Source organism: Ranitomeya imitator, chromosome 10 (genome assembly GCF_032444005.1).
Source record: "Ranitomeya imitator isolate aRanImi1 chromosome 10, aRanImi1.pri, whole genome shotgun sequence".
In the NCBI taxonomy this organism is placed as follows: Eukaryota; Metazoa; Chordata; class Amphibia; order Anura; family Dendrobatidae; genus Ranitomeya; species Ranitomeya imitator.
The window spans coordinates 114,945,010-114,963,995 of NC_091291.1; the positions used below are offsets into that span (position 1 = coordinate 114,945,010).

Consider the following 18,986-nt stretch of genomic DNA (forward strand, 5'->3'; position numbering starts at 1 on the left):
AGTTTGACAAAGGGAAGGAACATAACACAGAAGAAATAAACCCAAGTTCCCAAAACTGCAAACAGGCAGGTCATTTTATTCCCCCTACCAATTCAGTAAGTCTCCTCTACGTCAATCAAATACATTAAAGCAAAGACGACGATACATTAAGTGCAAGAAGCAAAAATCCAAATTATCCAACTTCTATTAACCAAGATGCATTAAGGGCACCTATAGTAGTAGATTGGGTTTAGATAGGAAAAAAAAAAAGCCAACACAGCTGCTCTGGTCATGGCATGTACAGAGAAGAATGAAATCTGACAGCTACATAGGTTTTCATCAATGCCAATATTTGCAAAACAAAAAAAAAAGGACTAGAGAGAAGAGTGGCCCCTTCCCCCTTCACCTTTTGAAGCACCAGCGACTTGTAACCAGGCCTTGCACCCCCTTTTCATTAATATTCAACAGTGTAAAACAAAAGCAGACAAAAGGGATGGTCACCCTTGCACCCGGGGAATTCATTAATCCATTCTATTTTTCAATTCACCAAGCACTCTGATTCAATCGCGTGAAGCTGGAAAGAAAAGCAGTGACCAGCGTTTGGCATTACTCCGGGTCATGGAAGGGTAGAGAAAATCCCACCATAAATCCAACATACTATGACAACTAGGGTCCCCTAATACCTGGGGGACATTCTGAGGGCAGCAGCGATAAAGGGGCCTCAGACCTCAGGGGGGAAAAAAAAAATGACCAGAATGTAACCCTGATCCAGATCTGAATATACGACAAAAGCAAAATAAGTCTGAAACTTTCCCGGAAAAAGAAATACATTGACTCATTTCAGCAAAATAAGTTCAAGTTGTGGGTTATATAATGGTCTGCAGCATTAAAAATATATATAAATTATTTTTTGTTATGTTAAAAAAAAATAATTATATAATAATTGAATAAAGAAAAAAAAAAAAAGTTATAGAAACCGATCCTGGAATTGATGTCTTTAATGGGATCCATTTTAATTAAACCTAGTATACAGACAACCCAAAAAAAAATATTCTTGGAAGCAAAAAACCTGCAATTTTAGCATTAAATACACAACGACACATTGCACAATTGAAAGATGCCCAAATGAGTTTAATTCAGAATTTTTTGGAGTGTGGTAGATTCATTTAACAAACTCAATATCCCTCCTTCCCACCCCAACTTCCAAATAGACAGCCTAATTTGATCATTTAGTGAAAGAGTCAGGAGCAGAAGAAAAGGAACTGGAAAAGAGAGATGGACAGACAGTGAGGGACTTAAATTAGGCATAAGAAAAGGGACAATGCTGTCCCTTCTATCTCCTGCTGTTATTTACCATCTGGGATGTTAAAGAGAAGGGTGATGGTTGTGTGCGGCTGACAAGTTTGAAACAGGACAAGTATGTTCTGGATCTATTAAAGACTGAGTGTAGGCCATGTGTCAGTGGCCTTTTAGCACATTTGGATTTTTTTTAAAGAGCTGTGGATAGCAGAAGCCATTACTGGACATGGCCCGGCCCATACATCCATGCAGGACAGCTTTTTTAAAATTTTCAATTATAACCAAAATGGTTAATTAGAATATTTTTTTATGAAAGAAGTTAAACAAAATTTATGGAACTCCGTTCCAAGTCTCATGCAATGAAGTTCAATGGGAAAACCTAGTGGTATATAGGTAGTTTGGTTGAACTGATCGTTATGGGTGTACCATGGCCACTGGATAAGCGTAGACAACTTGCAATGTTCGGCCAGCGAGTGCTTGGACCAGTCGAGAGCTTGACCCGAGTGCTTGGACTAGTTGACGAGCGCTTGGACCAATCGACGAGTGCTTGACCCGAGTGTTAGGACAAGTCGACGAACACTTGAACCGAGTGCTAGGACAAGTCGACGAGCGCTTCAACCGAGTGCTAGGACAAGTCAACGAGTGTTTGGACCAGTTGACAAGCGCTTGGACAGAGTGTTTGGACCAATCGAAGAACGCTTGAACCAGTCAAGGAGTGTATGGGCTATATTTTTCATCAATGGAGAATGGAATGACACCAATGCTGGGCTTTACCATAGCTAAAGCCACTGATCCATGAAAAGACCATCCCTTTTCAGTTCTACAATTACACACTAAATGTTTCGGCAGAGATGAAGGGATCCACAGCTGTGCGTCGGGCTTCCGTGCTTCCGCCCACGGTCTTGTGCTGCAACGGTTAACAGCAAGATGATGATGGAATATTGACTAGTGTCCTCACTGCCTGCCCAGACTAGCTGTCTGCTGACTAGAGAATTTCTAACAGTGTGGCTATGCTAGACAACCCTGCCTGCACTTGTTAAATTATTCACCATCTCCGTCCTATGAGAGATACTCAGACGTGAGAATAAGACCTCAGAATCCGTACACACATAAAAAGAACATTCAGATCTACAAACACCTTCTTATCCTCAGCCTATGCAAATTATGCTTTAATACTAGAGGCATTTACGAAGGGGAAAAAGAAAAATCACATCTGTTCCCAAGGAGAAAAAAAAGCCACAAAAACTTGGATTAAAAAACCAAAAGCGGTGTAATTTGATGTCTGTCCAGGAAGTGTTCCCCAGACAGAGCAAAGACAACAGATCCAGTTTTTAAAAAGGTACAATGTCCTTGTCTGCAAAGTGAACCAAACTAGTGGGGGCTCCCGCTACCGATGCACACAAAAAAGGTGAAGATATAAAAGCAAAAAAGGTCATAAACAAGATATTTCCAGAGATATATATACAAACGATTTTGCCCCAGGAAATCACAGGCTACGATGCATATATAAGAAAGGAAAAAAAAAAAAAAAAAGATGGCATCAATATCTAAAATATATTCACCTCTGCCACAAAAATGTTTCCCCGTGGCTGCTTAATAGTAACTACTGCAACGGAGCGCTACGAGGAAACATCCAGAGGCACACTGAGCGCAGCATGGTTATTATGAATGCCTCGGCTGTAGACGCTAATGGGTAATTCACAGCCACTCTAAGAGCCCTTAAATATATATTTAGCTTGGATGGCTCAGCCCTTAGGTTCTTGTACTTTATGTTTACATTGGGAACGGTTACATGTATGTAAGTGTCATAATGTGAAGGAGCAGTAGCGAGGTTGGAACAGCAATCTTGTAAACAGGAAGTGGGAAAGACGAGGAGTCAAACGACATCATAATGTGTTATTATACTTCCACGGCTGATAAGAGTGCACGGTTCTGCTCACGTCTTCGTTATGCCTACGGATCATAATTTTTCCAAGCAGAATTCCAAGCCCATCGACTTTTTTCCAAACCTATGGATTTCGAGTGAGAAACTGACAATTTAAAGTATATGAAGGTCTCCAGACAGATAATGCCGAGGGGGAAGATCATGCATGTTAAAATTTTACTGGCCAACCGTTTGGTTGTTTTGGGGTTTTTTTCTGGAAAGTGTTTCATTTTTCTCTCCCCATTAGAAATGTGTGCAAAGTTCTCAAAACAAAGTGTACATTTGTATGGGAGTGATTTTAGGTATGGCCTACAGCCAAAAAGGTGGTCAAAGATGTCTGAATATCCTGATCTGGCTCCCGGTTCGGTCCTTCAGTGTTGACTTCTAATCCAGAAATTCTCAGTCTGGCATTTTGGGAGTCTCTGCTGCTTACTAGGCACCCCACTAGGTCATGATGTTGCGTGAGGCCTCATGTAACCAGGGTTGTGGTGTCGGTAAACCAAACCTTCTACTCAATTTTCCTGATTCCCGAATCCACAGCGCTGGTCACTACTGAGTATGTACCTAAAGTGCAGAACAGATTCATTTCAACTAAAAGCCTAGATCCTTAGATCAGGAACAGAACAGACATTTATAGGACGTTGCAAAAAATTTTTACAGCACATACTGAACTACTGTACCCAAATTTTTTTTACAGACTTTAGGAATCGGCCATTTTATACAGACTCCATCTCCACCACTCCGACTTCACAGCCCCGCATGTAACATTATGACATATCTAGGGCAGAGGGTTGCCCGCACAAAGTGCACATTGCCATGTTCAGGTTGTAACGGAGCTCTTAACTGGATGCCGGATTAGGGTAGTTTGAAGATTTCTGCCATCGCTTACCTGCATGTGTTTCAATATCAGGAAATTGGGCATTAAAGATATTTTTTTTAAAAAATTGAAAAATTCCCCACATCTTACTACCGAGACCCTTTTAGGCCAGGTTCAGATGTTGGGGCCAGTCATAGCCTCAAATTCGGGATCCAACTAGGTCAGTATGCAGCTGTGTACACTCGCCGGCATAAGGAGCAGCCTGTAATTACACTGTTCTCAACCGAAAAATGGAAAAGAGTAGCACATGCTGCACTTGCACATTGACTACCATTGGTTAGTATTTTGTCTCTTGCGTGCAGTGTCCAAAAAATATGCATTTTATACTACCACCAGCCCAAGGACTAATTTTTTTTATTGATTATGAAGTGTTGCAGGAACATAGACCTCAAGAGTCTCAATGGTGCATGGATATTGGTTATCCCCTAGTCTGTTGTCCCCAACATCTCCATTCTTCAGGGTCATTGTTGGTAGATCTTCTAGCCAATGCTCTAGAAGGGCTTATGTATGCGACAAAATATGTTGGCACTATACAAAGGAGGTATTCTCATAGGGATAAGATCTCCTCCGTCAGGCAGGTCATGATCTAGCTACAAGGCCCCACTCCACTAAGCCTTTCAAGGGACACTCAAGGGTGGCACAAAATAGCATTCCAGAAAGTAAGCCCAAGACGGTTTTGTCTTCTGGTTCTGCTCTCCCTGGCCAGACAAAGAATACTTGAACTTCAAAACGCACTAAGCACCAGCCTGTTGCTGTGGCTCTTAATAGCCGGCAAGAGATACCAGGCTCGTCTGCTTGAATGGTGCTAATCCAGACAGAGGAACCTGCTTCGCAGTGTATTATGTAAGAAGTCTTTCATCCGGCAAGAACAAAAACTAATTACGGTAAATTGCCAGTACCGAAACGGGAATTTGTACTAGCCCATAGCAAAAAAAAAAATACTATAACCCAAGGATGGATGGAGAACACATCCACTCATTGCGTCTGCCAACACCTTAAATTCTATGGAGACATTGTAACCCCCGCCACAATGATTCATTCTCAAAGTTCGCTGGCGCCCCTCTCACAGGAGAAGCATTTATGCATCTGTACCAATCCATCATCAGATAGTATTAACCATTACCGGTCATCTGGGCTGTACTTTCACTCGCTGAGCATTCCAACCAAGCGCTGGGGAAAAAAAAAAAAAAAATACAAAAAAAAAAATTTGCAGGCATACATACAGGAAATTCACAGCTTTCGTAGACATTAAGAAACACCAAAAAACTTCACAAATTAAACGACAAAACTGTGAAAAGTGATTAAGTCGAGGCACTTCACACATGAACTTACATCTGCTAATTAAAAAAAAACTCCCACTTAATTGACTATATTTGCATACCACTCCGCCGAAAACTGATAATTAAAAAAAAGGGGGAGACAGCCATGTACGAGAAAAAAAAAAAAAATTGGAATTTTTTAATTTTCCGACTTTTGAAACTAGAGTGTCAAGCCTAAAATTAACTACGTTTTTGGCCAATAAAAAAATAAATAAAAATACTTAGGACTAAAAAGGATCTTAAAAAAAAAAAAAAAAAAAAAAAAAAAAAAGGGGGGGGGGGAGGTCTTCACAACATCAAAAGTTCCACGTTAAATGCCCGTCGTGGACTGTACGGGACTGAAGGGAATTTGAAACCTGCACATTTCGAAATGTTTTCAGAGATTCTTTTGAATGGAGCCTCCGTTTTCTTTTTTGTGACCAAATGCCTTTCATGAAGACCTCTTAACTCCTCGCTTCTTTGAGGACCCCTGTAGATCCACTATTAATACGAGCAAGCCGAGAGTGTATCCTATTAAACCTAAGCTAAATGCCCCTTTATTTGTTAAATTCTGCTCAGTAACACAAAGCATCATTAGCCGATAGGAAGCGAAGTACCAGCAGAGCATTTGTAGAATGGGGGGTCTTGGACAAAATGCATTTTTCGACTGCTCTTTAGGTGCAAGATACTCTTAGATCTGTGCCGGGAGATCCTCTCTTGCCAGCTTTTTCTTTTTTTTCCCCCTAAAATGCTTTGCTTTGCATATAAAACAGGACATCCCCCCCCCCTCTGCCGCTATCCTACAGGGAACTTACTTCCTCCCCCTTAGACAAGCAGCTCATTCAGCAGAAATGGAAATCCCACGATGCACTGCAGCAGAACAGCAAGGAGAGATAAAAAAAAAAAAAAGAAAAAAAAAAAAAGAAAAGTTACAATACTGCAGTGAGGCTGGTACATTTGCAGAAGGGCAACCTACGGTGCGCTGCGGCTGGTGCATCATAATGATCCGCCCTATTAGGAAACACTTACCAGCTTATTAAAATAGGAAAACGACAGCCTATAGCAAACTGAAAAATATACATTCACATCTGGCATACCTTATACTGTAAGGAGAGCTGGATACAACCCCCTTCCCCACCCCCTGAAAGAAGAAGAGTTCAGACATACAAGACCGCCAGATCGTACACTAGAGGATGCACGCTGGCCATCGACCATAATGATCAAACACTCGATCAGATGAGTGTTCCTATATGGATTCATTATAGGAAAACTTGTCCAGGAACTAGAACTTGATCAGAAATCCATACTATTGAATTATACCACAATACTACGGTAGGAGTTGAAATGCCCGTTGTCCAATCATTCAAGTCTTAAAAAAAACAAAAACTAACATTCTTCATCCTTCAAATTGGCCAGATCTTAATTACGGTATTCATGTTTTATATTGCTTTCCTTATACAGCGCCATCATGTTCCACCGCACGTTACAGACGTCATCATCACCATCCCCCAATCTGGTTTCCTCCCACAATCCCAAAATCCTGAAGAAACTCACAAAAAATACGGGGAGAACATACAAACTCCTTGCAGATGTTGTTCTTGGTGGGATTTGAACCCAGGAGATCAGCGCTGCAAGCCCGCAGTGAAAAATCACCGTTGCGCACCACATATTATTATGCTTGCTTATAGAGCGCAATTCCACAGCGCTTTACAGACATCACTGTCCCCATTGGGGCTCACAATCTAGATTCCCCATCAGGATGTCTTTGGAATGTGAGAGGAAACTGGAGAACCGGGAGGAAACCCACGCAAAAACGGGAAGGTCAAAAAAAATCCTTACAGATGTTGCAAGGCAACAGCGCGGCCCCATATTATGTAATCACAATCAGACATCATCATCTCTGTCCCTATTGGGCCTCACAATCCAAATTCTCTATCAGTAGGCCCATGGCGTGTGGGAGGAAACCGGAGAACCGGGAGAAAACCCACGCAAACTCGGGGAGAACATACAAACTCCTTGCAGTTTGGGTTCCTGGTTGAAAGCCCACCAAGGACAATGATGTCCACGGTGCTGCCCATAATCAAGCAATTAGATTCCAAGCGTCGGGGACAGAATAAAGTCGCCAGTACTCTAGGTAAACGCAATCCATTTGCTTTAGCTCCTCGTTGACATGACTCCCCTTATTCAATTACTAGTGAACTACAGGTGTCCACCTTCTTCGACCCTCCTGCCCCAGTTTACTTCCACCGTTAACTATAGCTAGGGTGCGACTTGTACCCCCCCCCCCCCCAAGTCTTTGATAACAGCTATGAGGTCCCACTGACACGTGAGGCGTCACAAATGGCTGGGCCAGAGATAAGGCACTACAGCGTTTGCTTAGCATTCAACTTTGCCCTCCTGGCAAAAGCAAATGGCCTTTTCTAGGAATGCGAGAGCACTCGTGACCAAATTTTTTTTTTCTCGTTTACAGTCACTGCCAGATCCTCCTCCTCCTCTCCTCCGCCCCAGAGACTGGACCGGGAGCCCACTTGGCAGAGACGTGGGTTTGGGTTACATTGGTACAGCGCTGTTTAGTCTGTCAAGTTGGTCATGACCAGACACGAGTGCACATTCCACACACCTGTTTAATATTAAATCAATCATCCGCCGTGGCCGCAGCCTGAAATTCAAGTTGCTTCCGTCACTCTTCGAATCTTTTGTTTGGCTGCTTTAAAAAAATTTTTATTTTTTTTTTATTTTTTATTTTTTTGTGGGGTGTTTGATGTAAACAGCCTACAGCGGAGGTAAGGAGGGATGAATGGCTTAGGACGGGCGAGAGGAGGGGAGAATGGGTGCAGTTCTATTTACCCAATCTTTGTTTGGTTTTCATAGGGGGATTTAGAATTTTATTTTTGCGCAATGCTTGCATTGATCTGCCGGATAAACCCCAAGATTAGGCAGAAATAATACACCTTGTCCGCATGTGATGAAGTGAATGGAGAACTGAATAGGTTGGCGGCATTGTTTTTTTGCTGGCATTCTTCGCAGGCGACATAAGCTATATCCAAAAGGAGGAGAAGAAAAAAAAAAAAAACCCACACAAACTATTGTGCTCTCCTCATTAACCATTTATAGGGTTGAAGGTTGCCCGCCGGAATTGGAGACGTCTTACATGGCAAAGAGCAGAAAGGAGGAGAAGAAGAAGAAAAGAAAAAAAAAAAGTTTATAGATATGAATCTTGACAATTAAATCATTAATATCGCAAATAATTATGTAAATGGATCTGGGAGTTCTCGGAATTGGAAAGATGAGAGATCACGTAGTAATCCCGATCTTTAATCGGCTTGTACCGATTTACAAGGGATGGTAAATTCCGACTTCCCGATAAGGGATGGGGGGCCACATATTTAGTAGAAGGGGAAGAATTTCCTTCCATAGAAAGCTGCTAACAGAACTGCGGATATTTCCCTCCCAAGGCCCCGCATGCAAATTCTTCAATGACGTCTGCATGGACTTTAGAAGCACGTCCGCTCAACGTTCCAGGGAAGAGACGAAATATCTATCGGTCCACGGGAGACTTCTAGGAAGAGACATGGACATCTGAACAGCAGATCCGGACACGAACGCAAGAGAAGGCGCCAATCAGAGCGGGACGTGAAGCCATTCATGTAACCAAGGACCCCCAAACCCTCCACTGGCCCATCAACGAGTCCCTATAATCAAAACCACTCTTGAACAGGAACGTTCCCCTCCGTCTGTCACGTTAAGAGTAATTGGTGGTTTCAGCCGCTTGTTAAAAAAAAAAAAATATCCCTACTGTCGTAATCAGCGTGATTTCAATAAAACTCATATTTTATTTAATATTCCAGCCTGCATAATTAAAGAAAATGGCATGAGAGCTACTTTTATATCATGTTAACGGGCAGAAACCTGATTAACGCGGCATGTCTGACCAAAAAAAAAAAAAGAATTAAAAAAAAAATAAATAAAATAATCAGACCAGACAGGCTCCGGGATCTTAAATATTGAATGATTTCCCGCTGATGCCAATCGATATTTGGACGGCGCTACATCTCTGCTCGGATCCGCCTTTCTGCTTGAAGGATACTGAAAGGGTTAAAAAGCTCTTCTCTACTGTATGAGACTAATTACAGAAAAAGAGAAAAGAAAAAAAAAAAAAAAAAAATCTCAGTGGCCGACCCTATAAGTCATAATGTGGGTCTCGGGGTATATACAGAATGTGCAGACTCCGCACAAGGCAGCTATTAGGACATTGCTAATACACATTTCACCCACCGCTCATCACCGCAGCCCAAAAATGGGATGTCTGGCTTTCTACAGTTTCGAGACACCACTGCATTGAGACATTTCTATGGTTGACTAATACATGATAACATTTTAAGAATTTTTTTTTTTTGGGGGGGGTGGGGGGGGGGAAAGTAAAACTGTTACGTATGGAGAACACACCCATAAATAAAATTAAAATAAAATATTCCGTACAGTCCTTTGAGGAGGTCTTCCGGGAAGGCAAGGTATGTGTGGTGGTCACACAGCTTTCCCAACATCCTGAACGTATCCCTAAGCCACTCTACAGAAAGATTTACACTGAGGTTATGTTCACACGTTGCGTTTTTTGGGGGAATATTAAAAGAAACTGCTGCTTTTTTTTTTTTTTATAAATCGCCATACAAAGCAATGAGAAAGCGAACAAACGCAACGCTGCATTTTTTCGGTAAACAAAGCCAACTTTATTAAACATGTACGGTGCACAAATGACAGTCTACATTCTGCACAAAAAAAAAAAAAAATGCAGTCAAACTTGCAAAAAAAAAAAACACCGCAAAGACGCAATGTCTTATTTTGCATCCATCCGTAACTAGTAAGACAAGCCTGTAGACGCTGGACGATACATTTCAGGATGGATTGTCCCGGGGGCCATATTGATGATCACCTGCTTTCCCAGGAACTACTTATTTAAAAAAAAAAGAAAAAAAAAAAAAAAGTTAAAAAGTCTATTTCCATGTGAACTGCCAAAAAATGCTAAATGGCTGCGCCTGATACAGTGGCCCTGATTCAAGGAGGCTGCTTGTCTGCCCGGCTCAGTAGTCTATGCCCTACTTAACCCAGACTTCCTAACACTTGATATCCTGTCTGCTGTATCAGGGCCCTTTCTCAACGCTCCAGCAGACACCACACAAAAGGATGTCACTTTTTTTTTTTTTTTTTTCTTAAGCTCTGCCAGGAGGTGACCTTATGGAGGATGAACTAAAAGACCACCCTATCACCTACACTCAATCTACCCCATTAATAATTCACCCTTTTAAAACAATTGCCACTTTTTGCAAAAATCAATCCAATTGGACCATACACGTAAGATATCTGCTGTCAGATTCCACTCCTTTAGGAAGCAGCGCTTGCACCCCCCTTTACCCCGTGGCTTTGCTGTTTGCAGGGCCAGCTGCTGCCAGTCTGCTTTGTTTCTGATTTCAGCTCTGAAGGGCTATTGAACGCGCGGTGCGAGCAGTGTGTAGCGCTGGGTAAAAGTGCTTCCATCTTATTTAATCTCAAGAGTGCCTCGCTAGCAGGCAACTAGTGCCATTTACAGGCAGAGACTCCCTGATCCTGAGCGAAGAGGAAGAGATGGATAATGGGGAGGGGGGGAGAAGGCCCAAGGGGAGAGAAAAGCCAAATGAGATTTAGATCTATTGAGATAAAACAATGGGGGAAAAAAAAAGTGACACTGGGGCGGGAAAAGGAATAAAGACTTTACCCCTTAGATCACTGGTGGGCTTTCAATTGGTGGGAAACGACAACTCCATGGCTGTTGTTGGTGCATGTGACTCAAAAAGATTGTACGTTTGCAGCAAAACGTATTTTGGGCTAAAAAGTCCAAGCTGGATTTCAGTACAGGAGTTTACACACTCACCTGTGAGATTAGACAGGTAGCCCTAAGGGGTCAAATTGAACCCTTCCCCCACTCACATTCTTCCCCTATTGGAGCGAAGTCTAAAATATATCATGAGGAAATTACCAGCTCTAATTTACAGTCTAGCTTCACTCTGTAGAATGCACATAGGATACCCAAGTGGGCAAAGTACAAAGTAGTGCACGTACGCAGTTTATCACAATGCCTGGTGCACAGAGCACGATAAATGGCGCACATGTACGGCTCCTCTGTCACAATGTCTGGTGCACACTGAGCACGCTAGGGAAGCCGTACATGTGCACCATTTATCAGAATGCATGCTGCACACCGACCACACGACAGAGAAGCCGTACACATGCGCCATTTATCACAATGCCTTGTGCACACCGACCACACGACAGAAGCCGTACACATGTGCCATTTATCACAATGCCTTGTGCACACCGACCACACGACAGGGAAGCCGTACACATGCGCCAGTTATCACGATGCCCGGAGCACACCGACCACACGACAGGGAAGCCGTACACATGCGCCAGTTATCACGATGGCCGGAGCACACCGACCACACGACAGGGAAGCCGTACACATGCGCCATTTATCACAATGCCCGGAGCACACCGACCACACGACAGGGAAGCCGTACACATGCGCCATTTATCACAATGCCCGGAGCACACCGACCACACGACAGGGAAGCCGTACACATGCGCCAGTTATCACAATGCCCGGAGCACACCGACCACACGATGGAGAAGCCGTACACATGCGCCACTGATCACAACGCCTGGTGCACACCGACCACACGATGGAGAAGCCGTACACATGCGCCACTGATCACAACGCCTGGTGCACACCGACCACACGATGGAGAAGCCGTACACATGCGCCACTGATCACAACGCCTGGTGCACACCGACCACACGATGGAGAAGCCGTACACATGCGCCACTGATCACAACGCCTGGTGCACACCGACCACACGATGGAGAAGCCGTACACATGCGCCATTTATCACAATGCCTGCTGCACACCGACCACACGATAGAGAAGCCGTACACATGTGCCATTTATCACAATGCCTGGAGCACAGCGAGAAGGATCCGTACACTCCACTATGGGTGGAAGGCGTTTGAGTAGATGGTGGTGAATACACACAAGTATCTATTGGACCCTCCAAACTGAAAGCATCAGTCTATTGTGTGAGCAGAGTCTGCATTCACAAGATAGCAGCATGCAAAAGTGCAGGCAAAGCAGGTTTGACAAGCGTGGAATAGACAAGTTACATTAAAAAAAAAGGAGGCTCATTGATGGAGTTGGGTTGTGCAATTTAGTTACCATCATAGTGTCTACACTGACTAGAATGCCCATGCAATGCAAAAACGTAACAAAAACACATTTCTGTATATATTACATTGTTTACTTTAGAAATTGCAGATTCAAATATTTACAAATAAAACAAACATATAAGTATTTAGAAACATATACATCTGCAGGATAACTAGATAGATAGCAATAGGGCAGCGGGGTTCTGGCATCAAATGGGTTAACGCTCCCCCTGAGCCAGTCATAGGAATAAAAAAAAAAGGCCCATCCTTTCAGACAAGACCATTCAAAGCTTCCAACCTCAATCCATGATTAGCCAGGGATAGACAAGCCATTAAAAACGCATCCACCTCCAACTATCACAGATAATGTGCCTCATTAATGTTAACATCGCCACAATGGCTCTGACACACAGTTGTAAGAAACTCCTAGGGAAATTGGGAAGGAGTCTATTCACTGATAATAAGTGAGGAATAAGGAGGGGGGGGAATAACGACGGAGAAAAAAAAAAAAGAGGGGTTTAAGCCATAATGTGATTTAATTGGCCTCCCAAGTAGAGAGATTGGTAAATGCAACTTTTATTATCCGCTAGGAAATAATCAGCCGGGTAGAAATCGAGAACGTCACACGCGTTTTATTCCGACCAGCCATGAATAGCTGTAGCAGATTGGGATGTAGAACTGTACAGTTGCTCAATGGCACACAATGACACAGAGACCCCCCTATCCCCAACCCATCCCTCTCTTCTGTTCCGGAAAAATTGTAATTCCATCAATTTCAAATGGTTTCTTCACATTGAGATCAGAAGGGGTTAACGAAGCAGGGTCATAATGATTGAAGATTAAAAAAAAATAAAAATCTCACCATTAGCCGGGCAGACTAATGATAAATTATATATAAAAAGAACAGGAAGGATTAAATAAAATATATATATATGGGATGAGCTTAGAGGACTTTGGAAGGAGCACAGAATGTCATCTTTCAAGGCCATTAAGTGCTGCCCACAAAATCGGATTCATGCCAGCTACCAACTTGCCTTACGCACATATGGCCGAGTCCAGACGCCTAAAATAAACCGCCAGTGTCTGGACAGGCAGTCTGGGTGGCGGACCCTCCTCGTTCAGCTTGCCCTAGTTATGTATACAGCCACCTACACACAATGGAGCAGCCCGTCATCGGTCTGGTGCCAGGTGTCTTCAGGGGTGGACGGGCAATAAAATAAAAAAAAAACAGGCTGTCGTTCCTAGAAAGAATTGATTATAGCCATTAAAGGGGTACATAAAGAAGGAGATATCCAGTTTATTATGTGCCGAGGCGATTCTACACAGCGTTACCGGAATAGGAAACTGACATGGAGATGACAGAGGAAGGATGGCGTATAGAGAGCCGTCTGTCTGCGCCACTATCATGTCAGCACCGCCAGTCACTAGGGTTGGGGATGGGAGGGAGAAGACTGTCTGCACCTGCCCTGACCATACAAATGACCACATCTGCATCCACACACTTTCCATCCACTGCTCTGTAATCAAATCGCTGGAACCGCAGAGAATCCTGCCCAATAATTTATATCATCCAATGACATCAACCGCACAGAATATGAAGCGGGGTTGCCATCAGGTCACACTAAAATGCCACTTTAAAAAAATGAACAACTGTTTGTTGACTCGCAGCCCCAGCGACAACCTGGTCACCTTTCTAGCACCAATAGGCGGCAGATCATCTCCCTTCCAAAGTTGTAAGACACAAACAGCAAAGACTTAGGTTACCAGGAGGTCAGCTCTCCTTACAACAACAGGGGAGGAAGTCACCCCTGATCACCCACAATCTGGACAAGTGCAATTTACACCTTTATGACCAGCAATAACTTCTGCTTCGCTGCCCCCAAACAAACTTGAACTGTAATTAACCCATCAGTTTGTAAATAGGGGGAAAAAAAAGGGGGCCAAAGACATAGGAGCATCAACCACTACATCAAAATCATTAACCCCTCCCTTCCCAAATAAGGCTGACCCATATGTCTACACATTATATAGGGGGGGGAGGGGGCCTGGACACCTATAGGATATTGATTTTTAACCTTCTGCCTGCCAGACCCATACAGCTATTAAACCCGCTACTATACCAACTTTTTCTGCATTAGTCGGTCATCAGAATCTTGACACACAAAGTAATAAATGATCTACTGTTACATTACAGATCAAACACTTAGATTCTAGGACCAAACTGGTGCTCTACATTTTTCAGATTGATTGCAAACATTATATAGAGAAAAATATATATTTCTTTATGTTATACATTAACCCTGCAGCTGCCACGAGTGTGAATGGGCATCTATATAATGAAAGCAAAAAAAGAATTATCATTTATTTTATGTATCAAGGATGACCTGTGCTCTTACAATGAGAGCACAAATGTATTTACAAAAAATATTACTATTGTTAATAATTATAAGTTCTGTACAGCTTAGAACAAACTTTTAGATCAGCATTGTTACATAGCGTCCATTCTATAGAACATAGAATCCATTCTGATGTGATCAGCTGGCTACTGTAACATTAACCCCTTATTTCACATCACCTATAGGATTTCTGTACAGCACAGAATAAACTTCTATATTGTTACATAGTATCCCTTCTATAGAACACCTAGCGTCCATTATATGCCTTCACATAATTTATACAAAAAAAACAAAGCATTGATGACCTGATCTTATAGGTTCCAGAATAAACGTCTGTATCTGCGTTGTATCCATTCGATAGAACACACAATGATGTGATCAGCTAGTTACTGTAGCATCTACATGGTTCCTGTGCAGCACATAGAACTTCTGCATTGTTACATAGTATCCATAACGATGTGCTAGCTACTGTACCATTAACCCCTTCTTTCCCATCAGTTATATAGGTTCTGTCCCGCACAGAATAAACGTCTGTATCTGCATTGTTACATAATAACCCTCCTACAGAATGCAGAGCGTCCATAATGATGTGATCAGCTAGTTACTGTGTCACCTGTATGGGTTTTGTATAGCACAGAACAAACCCCACATCTGCATGGCTCCAAGCCCCTCCATGACACACTGTAGCCCTCCTATGTCACATTGTAACCCTATGTCACACCGTTACCCACCGTAGACCCTCCCTGCCACACCGTTACCCACCGTAGACCCTCCATGTCACGCTGTAGACCCTCCATGTCACACTGGCTCTATGACACTGTTGCCCCTCCATGTCACTATGCACAATGCTGTACTTCCACACTATTTATGTGGACACAATCGGACATTCAGAGGTAAACAGATACATTGTATCATGACCAGATCCACTCGTTTCCGACGCCGACACTCACCCTGGCCGCTTTCCTCTTGTACTTGTTGCTGTAGTCGAACTTGTCTTTCATGTCGTCCAGCAGTCGGCCGATCCGCGCCTGCTCCTCGTCGCTGCCGTAGTCCGGTGCCAGGAGGATGTATGCCCTCCAGTTGGCAGAGTCGAAGCCCCAGTGGCAAGTCCGGTTCTCCAGCGCCTTGTGCGAGTGCACCACGAACTTGTGCGGCGCGTAGAGCAGCCGGCAGTCCAGGCACTGGATGCAGGGGGCGCCGGGGCTCCCGTACAGCTCCGGCACGAAGAGCCCCTTGCACTTGCCGAAGCACTCGTGGTAGACCCTGAAGCTCTTGTCGGTGACCTCCAGCTCCAGGCTGCCGCAGCCGCCGCCGTCCTTCTTGGCGCAGCGCGGCGGGTAGCTGCCCCCGTACAGCAGCGCGTTGCACAGCCGCTCGGCGTCGGTCTTGGTGATGAGGCCGCAGGACGGCGCGGAGAACGGCAGGATGCCCATGACTTTCAGGATCTCCAGCTGGTCGGCCGTGCACCGGGAGCAGTACACGTGCAGCTCGTCGCACACCGAGTTGATCTGCTGCAGGCTGAAGTCCCGGAGCACGGAGTTGAGGATCTGGGGGAGACACAGCCTCTTCTCCCCGCCGACCACGAAGCAGGAGATGGTCTCCCCCTCCAGGATGGTCTCGCACCTCTCCGTGGAGCGGTCGGACGGGATGAAGAGGGGCCCGCCGGGGATGACCGGCGGGGGCTGCACCGGCATCACCGGCTCCGGCTCCTTCCCGGCGGCGTCCTTCTTGTGGTACATATCCTGCGCCCACCGCGCCGAGAAGGCGGCCGGGCCCCCCAGGGAGCTCATGGAGCTCAGGTGGAACTGCTCCAGGGTCTTCTGCAGACCTGGGTGAGGCTGGAAGCTCCGGCTCACCGCCTCCATCATCGGGACCGCGGGACGGACCGGGACAGAAAACGACAATCAGGGAGTTCGGGCAGGAGGCGGCTGAGGAGGAGGATCACAGGCGCTCCATGCCCGAGAGCAACTCGCCAAGAGTCCGCGGCAGAGAAGACCCCAAAAAATCCAAAGTGTCACTGCGACCCCCCAACAAAGTGAAAACGGTGACGTCAAACCAAAAATAAACAAACAAAAAAAATGGAGTTTTCAGGAGTTTGTCTTCATGTCCTTACATTGGAAGTTGTGTGAGGAGCTGCGCTCCCGAGCGTGCACCCAGCCCGACTGCTGCGCTCCGGCCCCGCCGGCGTCTGTGCCCGAGCTCCCGCCCCCGTCTGTCCCCGCCCGCCCCGCTTTTTCCTCTCCCTTCTCCTCCCCCTTCTCTCTCTCTGTTTGTTGGTGTCTGCCTCAGTCATTGAATCCCAGCCAAGAATGTGACCAACTCCCCAGGCCGGCTCTTCCAGGAACAGCCTCTCCCCCCTCCCTCTCTCTCTCTCCCTCCCTCCTTTTTTTTTTTTCTTGCTGCAAAACGGAAAAAAAAATGTCTGTGGAAAGGAAGGTAAATATTCCGGTTATGGGAGCAATAAAAGAAAGGAAAAGTGACGCGGGAGGGTAGGTAAAAAAAAAATGGGAGGGGGATGGGACGGTTCAGGCAGGCAGGTAATCGGTCTCATCTGTGGCTTTTTGACCTCGGAAGGGTTTTTGTTCTTGTGAGTTATTTTCAGCCCCCCCCCCCCTTTTTTTTTCTGCTAAAGATATTTATGGGATATCCAGGTTGTTCGATTTGGGCCTCATTCAGACTTTTTTTTTTGTGCCTAACAGAATCCTGATCAGATTGTGCATTGTCAAATTTTGTCATGCGTAAAAAAAAAAAAATATCTCCACCTTTTTTCATTCTGGCAAGGAGCGATATTTTTCACGGACCCCTAGACTTGCATTGCTGCTTTTAATCCCCCCTCCCCCCCCTTGGATCAAAATCGGACGTGTCTCCGGTATGAGGATGAAAATCACACATGTGAATGGCCGCCTGGACTGTCATAGGCGCGAGTGCTGTCCAAGAAGGCCGCGGGCAGCACGAAGTCGGAGGTGTGAACGAGGCCTTAGCGGTAGGTATACGGCGCGAGATAACTCAATGACACCATGTGACCTTCGGATTATTATTTATCTTCAGTTGTGGAGGAAAATATATTGTTGCCTGATATTTGCACATTTTCACTTTCTTTCCCCCCCCCGGTGCGAAGAATAAGTTTGCCCCCATCTCTCCACTTAGGCGTCATTCGGACATTTTTTTTTAATTTAGGTTGTCCGAATGTGAAAAAACGGCCTTTTGGATCAGATTTTCATTGGTGTTTGATCAATTATTACTCTTAGCAAACAAAAAAAACCTGACCGAGGTTTCATAAGCTTCTCCTAGCTGTCAGGCCGGGGCGCCCGCAATCCGGAGTTGGCCGCGCTTTGGACGACGCTGCGCATGTTTGCTGCCGTCTATTGACCGCCTGTGATCTCTGGACCAGGTGGATTCACCGCGTCCAATACATTCTATGGGCGAAACTTCTCTTCCGGAGACTTGTGTCTCCATAGGAGATATTGACAAGCTGCTGTCTGGAGAGACGCGACGCGCGTCCGTCTCCGCGGGTGATCCGCAGATGCACGCATAGTGAACATGGGATCTCTTGAACTCCCATCCACTATGCTGTAACATCTGGCCGCTGTGGGTTTTACACTGCACAAGTGCGCCATGCCAGAAATCTTACTCCAGTCATGATTTAGAGCCGCCCCTGTCCAGTCCATTTTGGCATAACTGGGAGAAACTGTTGTGAAAACGGCAAAAGTTGCAACATTTTTAACGCAACTTGAAGTTGCGCCAAAATTTAGCGATTTTTTTTTTTTTTTAAAGCAACTGCAGACTTCTCAATCCTCGCAGCTTGGACCCCGCACGCTGTCAAGATTCTCCGGTGCTGGCGATTAGAGTGGGCAATTTGCATATATGCACTTACATGCCGACTAGAAGTGCATCGGAGAATACTGACAGCGAGCGAAGATGTGAGGATTCAGAAGTCTGCAGTCACCTAGAGTTACTAGAGACTTTCATTCCAAACCTGG

At 44.8% G+C, this 18,986-nt stretch overlaps 1 protein-coding gene across 2 annotated transcripts in view; it reads right to left on the reverse strand.

Annotated features, from left to right (window-relative positions):
* SKI (SKI proto-oncogene) overlaps positions 1-17,170 on the reverse strand; it is a 76,890-nt gene extending 59,720 nt beyond the window's left edge. For both annotated transcript variants that reach the window (XM_069740823.1, XM_069740824.1), the window contains exon 1: positions 15,957-17,170. In XM_069740823.1, coding sequence (XP_069596924.1) covers positions 15,957-16,874 — 918 coding nt within the window. In that variant the 5' untranslated portion in view covers positions 16,875-17,170. The remainder of the gene's footprint in view (positions 1-15,956) is intronic.
* Positions 17,171-18,986: the final 1,816 nt, after the last annotated feature.